Source organism: Aptenodytes forsteri, unplaced genomic scaffold (genome assembly GCF_000699145.1).
Source record: "Aptenodytes forsteri isolate BGI_AS27 unplaced genomic scaffold, ASM69914v1 Scaffold84, whole genome shotgun sequence".
NCBI classification, from domain to species: Eukaryota; Metazoa; Chordata; class Aves; order Sphenisciformes; family Spheniscidae; genus Aptenodytes; species Aptenodytes forsteri.
In genome coordinates, this window is record NW_008795492.1 from 403,867 (window position 1) to 425,987 (window position 22,121).

The window sequence follows — 22,121 nt, forward strand, 5'->3', positions numbered from 1 at the left end:
CGCGCTGCAGGGCGCGTCCCCTGTGGGGGGCGGCCGGTACGGCGGGGCTTCGGCTCCTCCTCGTGCCCCCTCAGCTTCGCCCTCGGTGGGCCCCAGCACCTGCCCCGGGGCCTGGTCCTTCGCTGCCCTCACGCATCCGTATCCCAAAGGTGTTTTTCAACCGACGCACAGGGAGATCCCTCTCTTCTCCCTGTCCCGGCCCGGAGCCCTCAGGCTGGGTGCAGGCGGGGCTGCCCCCTCCTCATCGCCCTCTGTCAGGGCCTGCCATCTCCCGAGGGAAACGCGCACAGAGAGACGGGAACGAGCAACTCGGTCAGCACTGTGTCAAGAGGGCCAAGGAACCATCACTAGGTCTGTCTTCACCACAAAAAAAAAAAAAATCTCGTGTTTTACTAGTCCCTGTCACTCTTTCTCCCTTTGAAATATTGGGCATTGGCTTAAATTGCAGAGTTGCTTCTGTAGCAGTGGTAAAAGCAGGGGAAGTGGAAGGACTGATTCATGGAGGTTCCTCCAGACGTTAGACGGCTGTGGAGCACCGCAAAAGCCCTACGTTGTGTTGCTGTCTGTGCTGGTGTTTGGAAGAAAACCCAATTAATCTTGACTAGAAAACTCACCCAAATACAGCGATTTTTCATGACATGCTTTTCCATAGATTCAGCTATATTGAAACGTGGGGTAATCTGAGGCAGTAAATGAACAATGCACCAAATGTGGGAAACCAGCCTGGTTTTGGCCACTGTGCCTTCGATATTGTCACTCTGCCATGGGAATGCTGAACTAATTAGTCTAGCAGCCCTCACATCTACAGGTACTTGAAAAATATCTAATGGCTTGCATATTTTTTTCTTTCTAACAGTGACCACACACCTGTTTTCTGCAGAGCAGCATAACTGGTCTATACAGAACATTTCGGGAAGCCAAGCGGGCTATTGTCTGTGCTGTTTATTTTTATGTAAGTCTTTTATGTAGATGGGAGACTATACAAACAAAATGAAGATATTAGTGAAGTAATCTTAAAGCGTTCAACAGCAATCAGTAGGACTTACTATTTGGACGACAAGAGCTGTACTTAGATTCTATTGAAATTGCCTACTCTTGACAGATTTTCTGAAGGGTGGAGAAAATAGTAAGACTTTTGATGAAAAACAGCTGAAATTGTTCCCTTTAAAGAGGAAACAACTGGTGCGTGGAAGAAATGGGACAACCAATTATGTATTTAAAAGATTTTAAAATTATATTGCACTAACAGTGGGAAGCCAGCAGCCTTGAAAAGAAGTTATTTCCAAGAATTATCTGCAACTATCCTATAAACTGGCTTTAAGTGGTATTTAAATAGCTTTTAATACAATCAGTATGTAAAAGTTTGCGTCAAAATGAGTTTGTCTCCAAATAACTCGGCTTCATGGCACAGGGAATAAAGGAAGGAGGAGTGGAGAGGGTACACAAAGGGAAGATACGGTTTTCATTGGCTTTTCATATGCAGGCAAATCTGCAGTCAGAAAGTGACAGAATCCACTCTTCATACCTTGCAGGCTGCGTGGTCAGTTATTTAATCTTTCTCAGGTTTATTAGGAGATGAGTACTTGCCTAAGGATGCCGTGTGGGAGGACACCGCCAGCTATAGGTTCTCCAGAAAGCTTTGGGGCCTCAGACAGAGCTGCGGTGTTGATGGGCAGCAGCCTAAACTGAATTACTCCTCTTGGACTGAAACAATGCACTAGACACATCCTCTGTCCAACACCAGACTTCCCTATGCCCGTGTTACTGGTGTGGTGCTGGGGCAGCTCAGAACCCGCCTGCTCCGGCGTTCTGAGCAGTTGCTGGGGCTTGTTGCCTCCTCACCTGCTGGTAGACTCTTCCTCCACAGGCCATCATGGAGCAGTAGCACATTTCCAAGAGGCTCACCTAGGACACACCTGCCCAGGAGTTTTGGCTCCATAGAAAAAGCTCTTCCTCTGGACTCCATGGAACATACACAGCCTTCACCAGCGGTTGGGGATGAAACTAAGAGTGAGTTTCCATCTCTTTTGGTCATTTCTTCCTCTGTTCATTTCGATTTCCTCACTGCTGCCTCAGCACTACTCTTCCAGTCCTGTATTTCAATATCTCAAACTTTTTAAGTCCTTGTGCTACCAGACAGTTTATATTCTTCACAAAGCCCCCAGTGCCTCAAATTTTCTTAGTATCAAGAGGCATTCCTGCTCTTGAGGTTGAGTATTTGGAATGGAATCATAGGCAGATGGCAAGAGGAAAAGGATGTTTCTTCAGCAGAAGAGGATTGGATGAGATCCTATGCTGCTGCCTGCAGAAACTGCAGAATTGAAGGGTGACCTTGGAGAAAATCAGGACAGTGTTAGGGGAACTGTAATGTAGGTTCTGTCAAGTGTCTAAACTTTCTGTAGCACAGAACAAAACAAAAATCCACCTTCCTTGGACACTATATAGACTGATATCAGGTATAGTAAAAAGACAAGAGTCTCACCTAAAAGTGTGAATCTTGGCATTCCTCCTAAATGTTTTGTAGGCTTTGGATTAGTCACTGCTTTCATGGTTTTAAATCTCTCGTGTCCAGCAAGATAACTTCATGCAATAAGAAGCAGCTTAAAATCAGGATTCTGGCTTCTAATTAAAGTTAGCCAGATTTGTTATTAGCATTTTTTGTTTGTTGTTTCACTGCTGATCATTTGCTGACCTGCAACTGCATGAATTTTAATGGAATTTGCTGAATAATTTTGGCTAGAAAATAATATAAAGTAGCCTTACTTCATATCATCTGTTTACATTTATTGGCCTGGGAGTTAAGTACTCATTCTGGAAGTAGGAAACTAGGATTCAGTTTTCCCTTCTGGCTGAAAAAGATTGAAACACACATTTCTTGAAAAGTGACCAAGAACAGCATAGGAAAGGTTTCAATCCCTTCTACTGATCCTTTTCCACTTTGCATAAATTCCTGAGCCAGAGAAACAGTAGCAGGTCAGACATCCAACCTCTCAGAATTATCAACACAGGAAAGTGTGTTCCAGAGTGGGTCTTCCTTTGCTTTTCTTGCATGACCATGTAAATTAAGTATTTCATCCAAATGAAATTTAGTATTCTACTAACATCAAAAAAATCCTGCATTTTTCATTGGGAAGGAAAAAAAAAATTCAAACCATTCCTGCTTCTTTCTCTGTTTTTCAGTTCAGCAGACAAACTGACAAATCAAATGTTCACATTTCTATACTTTCAATCTTAATTCTTTTATAGACATTCTGTGCTGTCATTCAGAGCCTGATCCAAAGCTTTACTGAAGCCATTGGAAACATGACCAGGTTTCTGTATTTTAAAGAAGAGGGGTAAAGTGGTGGGAATTTTCACTAAGTGATTCCAGACCATTGGAGATGGTCTCAAGCAGTTAAGTTATTGCTACCCTACTGTCAGAAGTTACATTTAGAGATTACATGTTAAAACAGAGACAAAAAAGTCATTTTTAACAGAATACAGTTTGTTTTAGGAGTCTCAAGCGCTCGTGTGACAGTCTTAACTTTTCCTGACTCTTGATGAGAACAGGCTTGAGAGATGGAGGATTTACTTTATTACCCTACTATATTTCTTGGTGGAGACACTGGGATAATGTCATTTATATTGTATTACTTGTATTATGCATTTTAACGGATAGCGGATGCTCAAGAGTATTTTATTTCTGTAGGTGCTAAATATGGCAAGTACAGTCCCTTCCCTCATGTCAGCAGTAGGGTGTGAAACCAATCTGCTAGAAATTTAGAAATTAATCTCCTCTATAAATATTCATTTGAAAAATCAATTTTTAATAGGAATTCAATCTTTTCTTGAAGTCCTTAACAGCTGACAACCCCTCTGTTATGTTACTCTGTACCCTGTTCTCTACCTTCCCTAAATATCTCACCATTTGTAATGAATACTTAACAGCAGTATTGTTTTTTCTCTTGGTAAAATGTGTGACTTTTTAAGAAATAAGTTTCTAAGTAAAAACTACTTTCAGTATATTTATTTGCAAAAAGTTGGTTTATGGAGTACGCTAACTTTTTACAAGTATTGCTATTAGGGCTTTTTGGCAGCAACTCAGCAGGCAATGCCTATCTAGAGAAGCAATTAAGGATGAGGGACTTAACTGTATGGACAATTAAAAATGGGTACAGCACGTGCTCAAATGTCTCCTTAAACATTTTATTGAAGAATGATATCACACTTTCAACTAGTAAAATTTTCTTCTCTTTTTGAAGGGCAATTGCCAGCACGGGAAAATGTCTCTCAGCAAACACTGATTGCAACATTAAAGGCAAATATTAGGATGAGTGAACAAGGATTTGGTCTCATAATCATACAGAATGGGCCATATCTCCAGATAACAAGCCTTGTTGAGAAAAGCTCTGCAGCTAACGATAGAAAGCTAAAACCAGGTAAAGAGAAACAACAGTGGTATTCAAATTTAACAGCATTGAAAATATTCTCGTTCTGCATTTATGCTTTGAGCCTGTCTCTGATTTATTTACACTTACACAGATCAAAAGAAACTCAATTTAAAATTACAGCAAAAAAACTAGCACAAACTGTATAAAGCTCAGTGCCAGCATTCCATTGTAACGAAATACCTGTGATCTTAAAATAGCTGATATGGGTGACTGTTTCATAATCAGACCAAGATTTAAGTCTATATATTGTTCTCCAGCAAAAACAGATTCCCTTTTCAACAGCAGGTTTGTCCAAAAATAGTTTGACTATTACCTTTATATAGCAACTGAACTTGAACAATATGATTCTTTGTTCAGTGCATTGTTATTCAAGTAATTTCACTCTACAAGTAACACAAAACTTCCCAAAGGCTTGAAATTAATTTGCCTTATTGTTTGCTTTTTATTTCTCTTTATTATACAGAATAGTTACAAAGTGGCAATGGACTAATCTCTGTGCTCTAAGAATCCATGCAGGTGTTCATTTGCTAAATGCTTTAAACCTGAAATGTGCCACATGAGCACTAACAGACTATTACTAGTTATTAAAGTTTCTTGTGGAACATCAGACTCCTATATTAAGCTTGTAATTGAAAGCTCTGTAAATTTGACTGCTTCATATGGGTCCCTAGACCAATTACATTAGACTCATGAACTACAGTTTGGGGACAATAGTGTGCTATGTTATTACCATTTATTAAATTGTCTCTAAGGTAGAAATCTATGAAGCTGAGAGTTGAGCGTAATGAAGTAATTTAGAAATTTACTGGCTGTATAGTGAAAATGCATGTCTTTAAATTAGAACAATTTTCCCAACATTGCCTTTATAGTTTGGGCAGTCCTTTCTTCTCGCACCTTTCAGAGAGAATTAGAATTCCAAGCACTAGGAAGAAAGATCTACTTGTTTGATGCAATAAAAGCCATCGAGTGAAGTTCTTAACCTCTTTTTAGACAAGGCTTTGCACTTTTGATCCAAGTATAAAAATCAGCAGAAAAATCCTGAGCATAAAATAGAAGTGGATTTGGATTTGAACAAGTACTTTTTTTAAAATTATTATTTTAGGAGCTGATCGCTTTAATTCATTCCCTAAAAAACCCATATGGTATACAAAAGCATATATATGATACTGATTTGGTTATTTTGGGTTGGTTTTTTTTACATTCATAAGGTAAAAAATACAGCATATTAATCACTGAAACTAAGTGGTTCTATTTGCAACAATTTGAAAAAGGCAAGCTCCAAAAGAATTTTCAACAAAGGCTACAAGAGCCAAATTATTTGTGGCATGTGATGTGTTTGATTTACTGCAGCAAGTATTGAACAGTTTAAAGGGGGTTGAGGACTGGTAACAAACATTGTCCCTTTGTAGCTGATCTTAGTTTTCGGAGCCAAAAGAAACAAATTGAGCATGCTTCATGGAGCACCTGGATCTAACTCAGCACATTCCACACACACAAAAAAAGCAAACAGCTGAATTTGTTCAATTCACGTTTAGAGTGAACTTACAAAAACTTTGTATTTAAGACCAAAGCTGTAAAATTTTGCAGAAAAGATAGTATTTTGTAGAAGCTCCATCTCTTAATGATACCAGAGGCAGCACACCTATTTTGGCACTAATACCAATGTGCAGAGCATGAGGCTTGAGAAAAATATGATGCATTGCTTAGGAGTTTTTCTTGCAGTGAATTAGGTTTTATCTTTACGGACTTATTTTTTCAGTTAAGTAAGCTGAGTATTATCTGTACAGTTTCAAACTGGAACCTAAAAGAACAATTTTATTACTGCTTATAGCTTGAAAGAGCTGGTGCCATTCTGCTGACTTTTAACGGGGAGGAGGTAGAAATTAACAGAGGTAGCAGGAGGCACTAATGTCTTAAAATCCTAGTTAGACTCACCAAACTCATGTGTACATACACATGCCCTATTCTCCACGCCAGCAAGAAGAAACAGGGCTGCTTAGTACGTGTGTTTCCTCAGAACACCTTCACAGGGAAAGAGGTTATCTCCACATTAATCTTCAGTGGCCAATGAATGATAGCAAACACAAAACTGATAGGTGAACTGAAAAGCTGGGCGGTTCAGACTCTAGATGCTGGAGCAGAGGAGCGAAATTGTCTACTTCTGCAGTTCAGAGATGGCTTTGACACGCCACAACAGTGTTATCAGCACAGTATAGGCAGAAAAAACAGAATTCTGAAAGAATCTATTAAATGCCAAGAGTCTCTTTCAGATACTTTAAAACATAAGTACATTTATGTCTATGCATTTTGAAACACGTAATCTGGGTGATTTACCTCTCTGTTTGAGGCTAAGAACTTACATAAAACTTGGTAAAATGTTTCCTGTTGCTTTTTTGGTAACTGCTATCCTGGTACTTGTTTCACAGCCTCTTGTTTGCACCCCAGTGGAACCAGTATCTTGTGATAAGCTTGAGTAGAGAGAAGGTGTTACGGTGATGGAGTAGGAGCAGTTAGTAGAAAAAGTGAATGAAAAAAAATCATAGTCAGTAATTCAGGTAAACAGTTTTAAAGCCTGCAAATTTTTGCTACAGGCATTTTTAACCCAAAAGGGTTAAGAAGAAAATAGAGCAGATGGAGAGAGGCTCCTTGTTCTGCCTAATATGGCAGCAGACAGCTGTACTGCTTGTTTAAATCCCCTATGCTGTTCTGTCAGTACATAATGTTTACTGATACTGCTCCTCTGTGCAACTGTTTCTGCCAGGCTGCTGATAGAGCTGTAGTCTGCTGCAGATTGATTCTGCTTGCCTTTTGCAGTCTCCAAAATTACAGGTTTACACAGTAATTGCAATTCCCCCAACCTCTCGAAGCCCATCTTGTAATACCCCATAGTATATATAGGTGCTGGGGTTTCTGTACTCTGTTGTTCTTGGATGAAGTACTGCTTTTTGCAAACTGCAGCTCAGTGCTTTCCATTGGCAGCAGGTAATAAGAACATTATTTGTAGCCTTATCCCTTAAAACAAACACACACACACACATCACCACTGCTTTCTGCTGGAACTCCTCAGTTAGATTCTGCACCAGCTCTTGTAGGCATCTCCTACTTCTCCCCTGGCCTCGCTTGACTTTGTCTTGCAATGGGTCCACGTGTTGGTTGTTCTCAGAGCGGAGGGACAGGCACCAGCCACTGAAGACAGTCAAACCCTGGAAACCTCCGGGGGTCCAGACAAACATAAGGTGGCACGGCTGTTACACGGATTCTCCAGCATCCACCTAGATAAACTTAACCACTGTGGAGGAAGGGGTACGCTTGGCTCCATACCAACAGATAAAACAGCAAGGTGACTTACAAGGGTGGGCAGCAGATATGTATAGACAGGGTATTCCAGCTGTGAAAGGGTACAGTGAAGCAGTGGAAAGATGCCAGCAGAACTGTTTGGAGTGCAGCTATGTAATCTCAGCTCAACCTTGCTGGAGTCTGTCTGGTCCCAAGTAGTGGCCCTGATTAGAGCATGCACCGTTGTACCTTTATCTTGCCTAAAAAAACCCACAGAAATGGAAGGTAGCACTGAATAGGCAATCTAAAGTTCAGCACGTTTGCTCAGAAAAATCCCAAAGTAAATAAGTGAACTGCAGCTTTCCTTAGTGCTGTGAAAAGGTTAGTTCTTAACAGAGATAAAAAAAACTTTCATTAAAAAAGGAAGCAAAAAAAAAAATTGCATCCAGTTGGTTTGAAGAGCTGCTAAACACATGCTTTTACATAAAAATGTGAAAGTGGTTAAGACTACATATTTTGTAATACGAACAAGAACTGCTAAACACATGCTTTTACATAAAAATGTGAAAGTGGTTAAGACTACATATTTTGTAATACGAACATTAAAAAAACCCAAACAAGTCTCTTAAACTGATTGCTGCCAATTTTCTTCCTTGGCAGGTGATGTTCTAATAAAAATTGGATATGCTGACGTTTTAGGATGGACTCTGAGAGAGCTTAGGCAACTCCTGCACAATATTCCTGTAGGAACTACCCTACAAATCAGAGTTTACAGAGATTTTGTTGAAGTACCTCAACGCTGGCAAAATGCGGTTGAATTAATTCCTGAAGCAAAGCTTCCTGTGATGACAGCAGAGTAAGAAATAAGTATTGTACATAACTAGAATTTCACGCCTTGCTTAGTATTATAGCAAGAAACAAGAAATAGCGTAATAGCTTTTTCATTTTAGGATAAAACGTTAGTCTAAGAATTTACTTTAATTTATTTTTCTGCAATAGAAAACTGTGATTTGAAATTAACAAATACCAAAAGAAAAGTTTACTTTTCTAGTTACAGTGAAGACAGGGTCAGGACAAACATTAATTTTAGACATGCCCCTTCCCACCTCCACAGAGACCATAAAAAGTCTGGCTGGCAATAATGGCCACTGAAGTCAAAGAGGCCATGTCAATTGTAATAGCCAAGGATCTAGACAATTACAAGTAGCTGATGATATCAAGATGGAGGTCTTGCTACAACCATGTAAAAAGCTTACCTGTTTCTTAATCGGTCTAACTACTGACAAGTGGTTAATGATTATGACTTTTAAAATTAAACTTAAGGAAAAATAAACTCTTCTGAGAGCCACTGCATACAGAAGCTTTTAAAAATACATTGCTCTCAATCCTAAAGGTGGCTCATATAGCAAGTATAATTAATCTAGATGGGATACAAGGCAGTTAAAACTTTGTGCTTCAGGAAAACTTGTAACAGAAAAGAAGCCTCAGAGGTAGGGGAAGGAACAGAAGCATTGAAAGGAGATAATTAGGCTAGAACAGCAGAAAGGAAGCTCACGCAGCAAGGGGCTTTCCAAGAGATTAAACCTCGTAAGCTTGTTTAAATAAATCATTTGCTATTCTGAAGGAGCAGAAAAAAGATAGCTTGCTTTTCTATTGACCGAATTACAACTTAGGTATTACTTTAGAGTCCAAAGGAAACTGTGTGCAAAGGACTATGGACAATAGTATGTTTGATATTAGAGGAGCTTCAGAACTAATGAACTTGTCTTTAGAACAAGTATTCGCAAAAACCTTAAGACTCCATGATTAGTTAACTAAATAGCTATGGGAATTATTGCATGTTAAAGTAATACCATGCTGTCTATTTCCAGCACAAGCGAAGATGCTGAGGATGAAGACACCACCAGGTCGAGTAGTGATGAGGATGTAGACTTGGAAACTTTTCAGTATAAATCTTCCCAGTCATACTGTTGTGAGTTCACTCATAAGTTACCATCAATATCCAAAATTTGGCAGATATCCAATACAGGCCAGACACTTAGAGTAGGCACAGACACTGGTTGTGATGCTGTACTTCATAATGATGTTGATGCATTGTGCAATCCTAAGTTTGATGCCAGTGATGTTAGACCTCCCTCGTACTGGGCTATGGAAAACAGTGAGACCAGTTCCTCTTCTTCCTGCCTTTCATGTATCAAAGACATCCTATCTGGAAGAATTTGCCTTTGTTTCAGAATAGCTCAAAACTTGACTTCTTCAAAACCTAGATTTCTGAAGTTGTATCTTACCTGTTTTAGTACATGCCTAGACTTCCAAAAAACCTAAATGTCCTAAGATATACGAAATGATATATGAGCTATATAAAGCTGTTTTAGCAATGCCTTCCCTACCATCAAAGCTGCCTATCAATGCTACTTGTGGAGAAGACATTCAGAAACACTACCTCTGCTAGTCCTAGACAAGTAGCAGTTACAAGCTCTAAGGTCCAATATATTCATCTTTGTTTGAAGGTAATTTTCTTCATTTACTTGATGTAAGGATGGTGCAGACAGTTATCAAGAACTTCTCCTGAATACACGGACAACTAGTGGCAATTACAGTATTTGTCTGCATCACAATGATAATTTCTGATATCTCTATTTTTTACATTGACTAAAATTCACCTTATTTTCTCACTGTAGTTTTACATTCAGTGTACAGAGCCAGACTTATCAGCAGTTTAGATACCATTTTCAGTGGAAAAAACCTTAGCACAAAATGTAGGAACTCAGCACTTTATTTGATGAGTGCAAGCCCACAATTACTCCAGATTAATTTTCTGAAAGAACTGAATTAATAAATAACATGTTAGTAGTAATTTATTTAGAATACAGGTGACTTAAAGCTCAGGTCCATCTTGAATCCACATCCCAGTTTTGTTTTTACAGCTCATCAAGAAAAGGAGTCTTTCCCAAATCCCCACTAGCTGCCATTGATTTCTTCCCATTGACAAACTTCTTTGCAGCCTGAAAATAAATCAGAAAGATGGATATAAGGAAATATTCACTACAACAGCATTTATCTTGCTGCTTATAGCCTCAGCCTCAAGTTATTAAAACAAACAACAAATCCCAACACTACTATAGTACATCATCAAGTAAACAATTTTCCTTTTGCTGTCTAAACTTACTTGCTTCTAATCTAGCTCCTTGTCACTTTATAATCTAAACAGGAATGGCAGAATGACAGTTGGATATAAGGCATGAACTCTTTGAAAATGGTTATTCGTAGAATAATTATTACACCACAAGATACAGTGGATCTCTCCTTACTGCTAAAGCTATTGCTAATTGCTACTGCCACACAAATTAGTGGTGACTGTGAAAAAACAAGTTTTTTATCTTAGAATTTCTCCTTCTGATGGATTTCTGTATGAAGTTTGCTTAAGTATAAGCAAGAAGGTAATTTGGAATAGCAATGCAGTTATGTCAATTTATCAATGAAAGCCTAATTGTTTTATTAAGCACACCAAATATTCTAGACTCAGGAATCCTAAAAGCCTTGACACAGAAGTGCCTGCACTGGAACTAATAACAAGTTTTCCAAGAATACTAGTTGGCAGTTTTGGTAAATTTAAGTGAAATAGATGAGAATTTCACATACTCCCAGCTACGCTAGTTTTACAGTGTATTGGATTAAAGGGTCTTCTGTTAATAAAGATAGCCAGCTGGGATTTGTAAATGAGTTGCTTTTTTTAAAGACAGTATATAGGTCTGTTTATAAACACACACAAACGAGCACCAGTTTTGTATAAAACAATGTTACACAGTGATTAAGGAACACCTGTAGATGCCAACACATACTTACATTCACAACATCAGCAGTGGCTACAGAGTCCATTTTTTGAGCAACAACAGATGGTGATGTGTGTGTGCCAGAAACCAATGACTCTGAGCCAATTTCATTCAGTAACCCTTCTGCGGTCTCCACTGACATCAAATAGGTGGCTTTCAGCTGGTTTCTGCCATCAAACAAAGCATTAAGGATGAGTGAGCATGTAAGTCCTGTTATTATGTTCCCCACCACCCCCGTAAGTGCAATGAGTTTCTGGTGCTTTTTAAGTTTTCAAGATTCCTCTCTGTTTTGAAATGTTTTCCTTTTCAAGTATGGAAGGGTTCTGTAGTTAGGAAAGAGGCACCACAAATAGTCCAAGCATGAAAATGACAGGGTATGTGAACACCTACAGCCTTGGAATGATCAGCCACCCCACACAGTCAGAAGATGTCTAGCTCAGAATTTGTTTCTGTTTGAAGTAACTAATGCAGGCACTCCAGGAATTAGACAAACTATCAAGTTTAAAAATTAGGTTTAAAATTTATTTCAGTTTCTCATCAAGGACAGATGTATGCAGAGCAATTTTGTTGTAAGCAACAAAGCAGCAATGTATGTAAATGGTTAGGTTCCTTGTGCAATAGTTCCATGTTCTGTTAAAAAGACAGCAAGTTTATACTGCTTTTGCTGTTTCACACAGTCTCACTGCTACATATGAAAATCTTATTTTTATAAGCTAGTCCTTCTATTCTTTTTTAAAAATCAAAATGGCAGAAAATGGTTTATTCCAATAGAAATAGCTTGGTATTTTTGACTGAATTGCAACACTCTGCAAATATCACTGACCTTGAATTTGTTTTTTGGGTTTGGTTTTTTTTTTGGTCACTAAAGGGAAAAAAAGCAATAGAAAATATGTGAAGCCATTCAAGAAGGCAAACAAAAAAAAAAAGCCACAGCACTGTAACTCCGTTCCAGAATTCACCATTTAGCTACTAGTGACTAAGGCTCAACCAATCATGTCTAGGTTATCATGTTTTGTGTAATCAAGCTTTACGTGGAGTCTTGTAAGTATTTTATATACGCAACAGACAGTATTTTTAATATTTCTACTTGAGTGAATCTGTACTATATTGTTGTATTGCACAACTACAGTTTGAGAGGCTCAGTGCATTTTAACACTACTTGGAGATCAAGCACCAACTAATGTGCACAACCCTCTATAAATTAGAAACTCTAAAACTTTGTTGGTGTTACTGCATCTCTAATAATAATTTCCCCCCATCTCAAATATTCCTAGGGGCACATATTTCGAGCACTTGGATGTAACATCACTAATTCAGTGCTTTACACTTGCAGACCCTCATTACTACTAATCTTTGAAGATGCAGAAGATTGCTTACTATAATCATTTGGGGAATTGCCACAGTGTGACTGTAAAAGGAATTACCTAAATAATGCAATTTAGGATTCTAATTTAAATACATCTTAATACTACAGAGTATGATTAAAACGACAGCATCTGCTGATACTTGCTAATTTCTTACATTGAAACAGTTTTCAGAAAACATTAAAACTTATCTAACAAGTTTTTATTAGGAAATACCACTAGCAGAGAATCAGTGTAGCTTGGGGGGGGGGGGGGGGGAAGAGTATTGACAACGCTTCAATTTTCAGGCAGGAAAATGAGCAGTTCCCCATGGAAATAATTACAGGACAACGATAAGCTTTGCAGTACAGAATAGTTTAAGTGTTTGACAAGTAGCTACATGTTAAGAAACTTCTCTTTACAACACGCAAGACAGTCCTTTACTCACTTACTTTGCCTTTATGACATCGTCATCGGTGACGCTGCCCTGAGCAACTGCCTTTATCTGGTTCAAAGCAGCTTTAATGACCTGAGGATAATGAAATCATTTAAGACTTCTTCCTGCATTAAATGTCAACATGTTATTTCTATTATCTGACATCTTAGAAACTTCAGGGGAGAGCAGGTGACAGTGTTGGGATTGTCTTCCTGAACTCAGTTCTGAACAGCTTTATAACAAAACTAAAGCCACTGTAATAAATGCCCAAGTGAGAGACAAAAAACAGCGTGGATTTAAATTGCAACACCACATTAATTTACATGGTCTCACCATTTTTCATGAGAGTATTCAGTTCTGCCAGCTTCGAGAGCCAGCACATTCCTCATGATATGCTTAGGCTTACACATGTAAATCAGAAACTACAGTCAGCAATTCAAGGTATTTTACTAGCTCTAGTTCGTATTAGGTATTTGTACTTCCCAGAAAGCAAGTCTCATTCCCAGCTTACAGAGTTAAGTCATTAACTGAACATGCAGCATTCTTATACAAGAAACCATATGAATTGACTTTTTCTAGATGAATCAGTCACTATCTCAAATCAAAACACTAGTTTGAAAGTTATGTTGCTAATACTTAAATTCTAATCAGCAACTCACCTCCCCAGCATTTGCAGCCTGGGATATGGTATAAATCCCAAAGAGCCCAGAATCAGAGTAGTTAACATTAAATGCAGAAGCCTGCAAAACAAACATTTTATCAACTGTTTCAAGTATCAGAACAACTCAGCATCAAGCATAGGGAAGTAATTACTGTTAGGATCTAAAATACCATAATTCAGGAAGCTAAACTCCATCTGTACAGAGGAAAGATCACATTGGAAGGCCTTCGCTGAAAGTAACTTGTGCAAGAAAAAACTAATGAAGATTCTAGCTGAAGGTAGTAACCTCTCTAAGGATAGTATGCATTTTAGAGTACAGAAACCCTTTGAACTTACGTCAAATGGCTGAGTAGTTGCTTTAGCAATACCCTGGGCCAATTTGCTGGTAACATTGCTTCCCCTCTTGATAAGGGGTCCAGCACCTAAAACATGCTGAAGAACACTGAAGGCATTTGCTTCTGCACTTCCAACAGCAGCTCCTTCTGTTACAATAGCAGCATGGACAAGGCTATCACCATTCTGTTCTCTGATTTCTCCTAAAAATACAACAACAGAATAAAAGGTAATGCAGTGTTCAGTTAGAAACTACTGTACGTTCAGAGGTACAGAAAGGAAACATTTCTAGCCAGGAGTTAGTTTCATGAGAGAGAAGCCAAGGTGTGAAGTTACTGTATGTCCACTCAGGAAGACAGCAAGAAGCTGTTATTAGGCTGTAGGTCATTTTAAAAAGTCCTTTACATTCAAAAATTCCCTTGCAAGCACAAAACCAAGTACCTTACTATGCCTTATTTGAACCTGACCCTAAACCATACATAGTAAGAGATGATAAAACTCAGTGAGTCTCCAGATAACAAATGTCCAGAAAAGTAGCGTACCTTCTGTTCATAGTAATATTTATTCTGTTTGATAAAACTGAAGTTATTCCAGTCAAATATTAAATGTTGGAAACTTTATTTTTTTTCCCCATCTGTTTACAGAATGATCCGATACCCCAACTAAAGAATAGCTATTGGTATTAGCACAAGATACTGCTCTGAAAGAGCTAAGCATTGCTTTGTCTTTTATGGAAGACTTAAGACATTCTAACAGATCTTCCCTAAAAAGAAAGCCTACCACCACTGCTAGACAGTCCTTAATCTATTCTTAAGGGAATTTTCCCAAAAATGCCAAGAGGAACCATATGCCAGCTTGTTTTTCACTTTATGGAATAAATGATCTTTCAGGTAAAGCTTTGTTGGAGATATGGGTTCAGTTTTATCCCAGAACTTTCCATGGTGGGGAATAATCCTCTGCTTATTTAGATGGGAGATGCCTCTGAACTGTCACTTCCCATGTATTGCATTTAGTACAACTATGTATTTTTCAGTTGCAACTTTGACTACTACTACATTTATAATAAACAGATAATCAGTCATTCAGAACAGATAGAAGAAACATACTTACCCCCTCGATAGACAGCCTTTGCACTAGAAATACCAGCACCACTTCGGATATTTAGAAAGTGTTCTGCAATTTGCTTTAAGTCAGAGTGCTTTACACCTGCAACACAATAGTTTATTCCAAGTAATGTAATGGCATTGAGAAGCTACAGCAGTTACATAAAAGTGTTTTAAGTGTACTGTAACATTTTACTTCTACAGAGAACTCAAATTTCTACAGTAGTTTTCCCTTATGAATTGCAGTGTCCATTAAAGAACATACATACCTATTCCTACAAGAGCCATTCTTGCACTTGTGAAATTGTTCTGTACAAAATGGTGAAGCTGCAACAGTAAATTCACATTTTAGGGTATTTTGTATAAAGAACAAAAATGGCAAGTGTGTTTCTGACATCCACTGTTCAGCCTTATACTTCTTCATGCAGCAAACTCCAATGCTTCCGGAACGAACTGTCTACAGAATAGCATTTTACGCCTTCTCCAGTGACTACTACAAAACCCTTTTATACAAGAACACTTGCATTTCATTGACAGCCTTCCTATCAACAAAAAGCCACTGACACGAACCACCTCTCTAAACGCGAACGTGTGTTCTGTACCTAATACTAAAAGCTGCATGGAAATAAATTATTGTAACACCAGACTAATATGATAGTAAATAGTGACTATATATTTACTAAATCCATTTTCTCTCTCATCTGTCTTTGATAAAGAAACTGAAACAGATTTATAACACAACACAAATAATCCTACCTGCTCAGAAGTAATTTTTCCAATTGCGTAATCTGGACAATATAAGGGGTTTGCCAGAGCATTCTTATAAGCTGCAGCATGCAAGTTTTCCAGCACTCCTAAGAGGAACAAAGTTTCAGTGATGATGATTAACATAAGAGCCACTTTTAATGAAGATTATGAATGAAACTAAATGCTACCCCAGTGGAACAGAGCTGTAGTCCACTTTAAGGACCACAAGATCTGCAAAAGCAGGTCTGGAATAATCCAATACACATTGAAGTTTCATCCTAATCCTCAGGCAACAGAATCTGGTCTGAGGGCTTTTATTCTTCTGTAACTTATTAAACAGAAAATAAAATCTAATAACTTGCATATGCTCAACACTTTTTGGCTTCAACAGCAAGCTATAAATGCAATCAGTGTTTGGGGGAGCAGTAGCAAACAACAACAAACCCCAATATCCTTTTAATTCATTTCAGAATCATCATCACCTTCACTGTAAGCATCCCTTGCTCCCGAGCTTGAGAAAGAACAGGCTGTTTATAATACTATTTGCAGTTTGGTGTGATGTCTCATCTATCTCCTTATTCAGATGAAGGATGCTAGTGTCTTCAATTCCCTTCTCATTAGTTTTTTCTTGCATCCAATAGCATTCTACTCATTCCTGTTTGATATTCTCAAAATATTCTCAAGAGAAAGATGATACTCCTTTCTTCACAGTTCTGATTCTGAACATAACTGTAACTGAAAATATTACTATGAAAACAACCTGTAGTTGATACAAGTTTAAAAAACAAAGATTGTTCCTGATTCTGATTTAAAAAAAAAAAAAAAAATTTTAAAAAAATCCCTTCAATATAAAACAGAGATTTTTCCAAAGCCCAACATTGTGTTGTCACCTTTAACAGGTTATGAAGGTGAGCACACTTCACAGAGTAGTACAAATTAAGTTTATAGTGCAGAACTACCTGGGTGAACTTGGATGACTAGAGTTAAGTAACACAAGATATATTGGAATAGGCTTGGTTTGGCTGAGCCTTTGTGGTTTGTTTTTTTTGGGGGGGTTGGGGGGGATGGGGAGGTGTGGGGTGGGTTTTTTTTTTTTTAAATCCAAACCTAAATTTATAAACCTAAAACTAGAATCCATTTTCAGTGTAATGAAAATACATATTGTTTTTATACCCAAATAACGATACAAATTCAAGAAGTCTTTCCACATTAATGAGTAATACCTAAATATTGTTTTTAGAACACAAGCTGCTGCAAATATATTGCCAACAACAGTCATGACTTGCACATTCTTTGGTTGTACTTCAAAAAAATTAAAAAGGGAAAATGGAAACTGTCAAGGAGAATGGTGTAAGCTGTCTTCAGCATGTTACTTGCTAAATGTTGTTATGCACAGCCTAGAAAAACTTGTGGATTTACAAAAAAAAGCTCCGTAACAACAGAAAGACCATACCTATAAAAGGAGAAAAGCTGAAAAATGAAATGGTCATGTGACAGTGCAAAAGGGAAACTATTTTTTTTTTTCCCCAAAGTTTTTCATTTTGAAGAAACTCCCATGAAGCCAATGCAGTGGATCAGAAAATACACTTACCAACTTGAGGATTCTGAAATGCGATTGCTTTGTCAACTTTTAATTGTGGCTGAAGATCAGTTACTTCCCATGGTCTGAACTCTGGTGCTGTGGTGACGTTAAGAAGGTACTCCATTACTGTATCACTAGATAAAAAAAGTTACAAAGGCATTAAACACAATAGATGTATTTCTTTTGAAGTTGAAAGCAATTCAAACTAATCTGTAAGCAACACATTAACAACAAAATATATCACTCGAGCTGGAGTAGTTATTAGCACTGCTGTATAACGTATGAGATTTCAACTTCAGTTCCGTAGCATCTGTATGCTCAGCAACATGATACAGAAGCTGAATATTAATACAGTAAATTATTGTTTTATTACAAAAAGACATGAAAATAGGTATTAATTCTACCCTGTAAAATGATAGGTCTCTACTACAGAGCAGTTTTTTAAGAATGCAATAATTCAGTTTATAGCATATCTAGATACCTACACATAGTCACGCAGGCATTCAACAGAGTAAGTCATTTTCTCCCTTGTTGAGTACACGCTAAATGAGAAAAAATACAAAATCCAGTACAGCAGAGAGCATAGAATTGGATTTTCACACATATTCCCTGAATTTGTCAGCAAGATATTGACTAGAATATCTAGTTAACCTTAAATCTGCTTGAGATGACTGTTTAAAGGAGTGATAATACACACACAGCAGAAATAAGATATGTTTGAGTTATGTCTAAGTATTCAAGTAATAAAAAGCGTCTTGTGACCATCAGAATTTAAGATACCATGATAATTCAAGGTAAAATGACAGATAAGGCTGAATAGCAAAACTTGAAGAAAAACGTGTATGTGTATTAAACAGGCAATTTAGAAATTATTCTCTTTGGACAGAAAAGAGTTGGTCTTTTCCACTTGCTTCAACACATTTGTGATTAACAGGAACAAAAATGGGTAGAGTCTCAAGTTATATAAAACACTGCTATTAAGCAAATTCTATATAAACCAATCTTACTGCATGATTTCAAGATACATTGCAAGAAAGCAGGCACAGCGAGATCCCTCTGTTATTTCTGTTAGGCTTGTTTTCTAGGCTTTAAACTCTCAAATCATGAAAGCCAACGACTGTCTGAATTGTTCCCAAAATTGCAGTGTGATGAGTGGTATCTATTCACAAAAGATGGAGGCGGGGGAGGGGAATCTACTGACTTCAGGAAGTTTAATCTCGCAGCCTGAAAAGGCAGAAAGAACATTAAGCTTTCTGGACAAATTATATTTCTTCCAGGTACACAACATTTATATTTTGTTAACCGAAAGGTGTTTTTAAAATACCAGTCATGGCTGCATTCTTGAACCTTAACAGAATGAGAAGTACAAAAGATGTTCCTTGTCAATGTTCACCATTCACATACCATTACCACACTGAGCTTATCTGCCTACATATTGTTATGCTTATTGTTTTAAGTTTCCTTTAGTCATACAGCTTGTTAGCATTTTACCAAGACAGGTTATCTTTGTATGTGATTACAAACCTTAGGCTACCCCCAACAGCTTCAATGCCACGAGTAATCCGGAAAGAAGATGCTCCTTTAGTAGTCTATTTAAAAAAACAAAACAAAACCCAAACACTTAAAATTCCAGCTATTTTAAGAACAGATTTGCCTGAGGTTATTCAGTGCTCAGGCAAAGTTGAAACAGTGTCAGTTCATTCATTTATAGAGAAGCCATTTTGAAAAGTTGAGCCAGCTTACTGCATCTCTACTCCCAATCATTTCTGTCATCTTCTCTGATTTTCCACCATAATTGCTCACATATTTGCTCCCCAGCCACATTCTAGAATGATCCAGGTTTGCTTGAACATTTAATAGGATTCTTTGAATTAGATAAGCTTGACAAAACCAGGGCAAGGAATGCCTATACATACTATTATGCTGACAGCTGTCCAGGGAAGGTAACTTCGGGCAGCAGTTGGGAAGGAGGTAATAAGCAGCTGGGATGTTGGGGTTTTTTTTTCTGACTGAAACTGATGTGGATTGAGCCCATACAACAGCAGTCAAAGACAAGTCAGTGGCGCTGTGTAGCTCTAATCGTCACAGCCTGGCTGGTGTGCGAGAGAGGCCATGTTTACATCTGCTGCTAGAGCCAGGCAGCAATTGAGATAAACAGGAACGAGGGGAACAGCCACAGTGGGTTAAGCCCATGGGAAATCTAGCCCAACGTTCTGTACCTGACAGTGGCAACAGACGAGGCTGTTTAGATATAACATCCCACAACCCATTCAATGGTATTCCTGCAGTACCTACAGGAGTTACTCCTATTAGCAACTGTTTAAGGACCTGTTATCAATGAATTTGTCCGATTCTTTTTTGAACCTGCTGATATGTATCTGCCTCCACAGCATCTTGTATAACTGAAGCTAGACATAAGACAGGAAGGGAAAACAAGGAGCTTAAAATATCTTGATCGCAGTAGTAAGAAAAACTATTCAGAAATATTCCACACACACACAAAATTGAGTTTGTATCAGCTACCCAAATTAACTTTTACTGCAGCTTAAATGAGTTATGTGCATAGCTTGACATAGATATATTTTATATATATAGTTTAAGACACCACTGGAGAGCATAGTTCTAAGTAAATATCACTGTCTGTCTTCCAGGAAGTAATGTCATTTCTCCTGCACTTGAACCAGGTAACCAAGAATCAATGTACATTGTTTTCCACTTTATAAGATCTCTTACATTAAATTTTACCATATCGTTTCTCTTTGCAATCATAAACCTTCCACCATTTCATCTACTGCCCATGCAATAGCAAAGAGAATAAACACCAACCAAATTAGATGCAAGACGAAGCAAGTGAGCAGTTCCCAAGTTACTAGTGGTTTCATATCTGCTGCCCGCTTTAATAAACACACCAATTCTTGAAGCTGGAGAAAAGTTTTCCAGAGATGCAATAACTAAGCCATTTGGTAATTTTGTGATCTGTATTAAAAAGAAAAAAATTGGTTTAGTCATCCACTGGAAGTACTGTCACAGTTCTGCTTTCACTGAGTTTTAAAAGATAAATAAAAAGGAGAGAGAAAAAAATACCAGTATTCATACTGACCTCAAGATCCTCAGACTCTGGAGATAATTTCACTCGTTCTGCAGTTGCTGAGGTTGCAACTTTAGGAGCTACCTTAAGTGAGTAAAGTCTCTTCTAGAGGGGAAAGCATAAGAGAATGGATTTCCTGAATTAGTTCATCACATATTCCATTATATACTGAAAAAGCAACTAATTTTAAAGTAGAAATACAATGAACAACTTCAAGCCCCAGAGTAAAAACAGTGATTCCCTTGTAATTCCTCTGATCGTTTTTTCCATCACTGCTGGAACCTGTGCAATGACTTATACGACATCTCTGGAAGTTCAAGAAATAGCACTGTAAGAATGTGGTGGGGTTTTTTTCTCCTTTCTTTGCTGTTGTGCAGTGGGAATCTCTACTGATACTATAGTCTGTAGGACCAATGTATAGCAATTAACTGAACAAACCGCTACAGCAATCCACATAAGCAGAACACAACTTTGCAGATAACTTTCTAATTTATCAGGTGTAGGCAGTTCAACTCCTAAAGAGTCACCTCTCAGAACACCAACCTATCTACACTGACTGCAGCATACAAAGAGAACACGTATGCAAGTCCCCAAACTGCAGAGTAATAACCAGAAGCAGGCCTTCAAATTGAAGAGGTGAACATCGCAAGAGCCTTCCCTTCAGTAGCTGGCAACAGAAATGACAAGACTATTGATTTCAAATCTGAAATGCTATTCCCTTCCACCCTTTTTGGAAGCTTCTTATACTTGTAAAATAAATTCATTTATTACTCTTCTTTTTGCATTAAAAAAATAACTTCGCTCCCCATACATCTCAAAGTAAAAACCGAGTGACAGAAACACCACTGCACTCAGTTGTAGGATACCAATGACATAATTCCCCTTGCTTTGCCAAAGACTGTTCGATGTATGAGTCTAGGGAAAACTCCTTTCTTGCCCCACCACAAATTTGTTAAGACACCTGATTTTAACCGCTAAGCCTATTTATGAATTACTAGCGCATGTCTAAAATTGACTTGCAAACATACTGTGACTCAGAAGACGCCATCCTACTCGAGAGAGCATTTCCAGCAGAGACCTAACACAAGTTATATTTCAGCTGTCCGTGGGCTCAACAAGACTTTCTGCAGCAGAACAAGCCCTCTGCCCCCCCCCCGCCTCCGGGACTAGCCGAGTCCCACTTGCCAAGGGCACCACCTTGCCACAAGCAGCTGAAGTCTCCCCAGCGAGAAAGGATCCCCTCGGAGACCACTACTCCCCTCTCCGACCACACGGGCGGCCCTGCCTCG

General features: G+C 38.2%; 4 protein-coding genes across 4 annotated transcripts in view; 2 read left to right on the forward strand and 2 right to left on the reverse strand.

Moving 5' to 3' along the window:
* The window catches only part of CUNH16orf52 (chromosome unknown C16orf52 homolog), a 38,698-nt gene extending 36,826 nt beyond the window's left edge, over positions 1-1,872 (reverse strand). The window contains exon 1 of the mRNA XM_009281675.1: positions 1,843-1,872. Within this exon, the coding sequence (XP_009279950.1) occupies positions 1,843-1,872 (30 nt within the window). The remainder of the gene's footprint in view (positions 1-1,842) is intronic.
* A 1,825-nt stretch (positions 1,873-3,697) lies between these two features.
* Positions 3,698-10,657, forward strand: PDZD9 (PDZ domain containing 9). Its single transcript, XM_019472655.1, is given in 4 exon segments — positions 3,698-3,798; positions 4,228-4,418; positions 8,367-8,562; positions 9,578-10,657. Coding segments are annotated over 4 exon segments (942 nt in total). The 3' UTR covers positions 10,032-10,657.
* On the reverse strand, positions 10,465-20,946 carry LOC103900892 (cytochrome b-c1 complex subunit 2, mitochondrial). The gene is made up of 13 exons (XM_019472673.1): positions 20,845-20,946; positions 20,571-20,720; positions 19,269-19,333; positions 18,230-18,286; positions 17,754-17,878; positions 16,172-16,269; positions 15,685-15,742; positions 15,423-15,518; positions 14,316-14,515; positions 13,978-14,058; positions 13,335-13,411; positions 11,553-11,706; positions 10,465-10,711 (listed from the first exon to the last, which is right to left on the reverse strand). The coding sequence occupies exons 4-13, from the start codon at positions 18,262-18,264 to the stop codon at positions 10,628-10,630; spliced, it is 1,008 nt and encodes a 335-aa protein (XP_019328218.1). The 5' UTR covers positions 18,265-18,286; positions 19,269-19,333; positions 20,571-20,720; positions 20,845-20,946; the 3' UTR covers positions 10,465-10,627.
* A 466-nt stretch (positions 20,947-21,412) lies between these two features.
* The window catches only part of CRYM (crystallin mu), a 13,028-nt gene continuing 12,319 nt past the window's right edge, over positions 21,413-22,121 (forward strand). The window contains exon 1 of the mRNA XM_009281609.2: positions 21,413-21,468. Coding sequence (XP_009279884.2) covers positions 21,413-21,468 — 56 coding nt within the window. The remainder of the gene's footprint in view (positions 21,469-22,121) is intronic.

Bases quoted from the DNA above. Each gene is read 5' to 3' on its own strand.
- LOC103900892 (XM_019472673.1), bottom strand. From the start codon at position 18,264: ATGACTTACTCTGTTGAATGCCTGCGTGACTATGT. The intron at 14,059-14,315 runs GTAAGTTCAAAG...TTTGTTTTGCAG, and splicing joins CAACTACTCAGCCATTTGAC to GCTTCTGCATTTAATGTTAA. The intron at 10,712-11,552 runs GTAAGTATGTGT...ATTTATTTTCAG, and splicing joins CCACTGCTGATGTTGTGAAT to GCTGCAAAGAAGTTTGTCAA.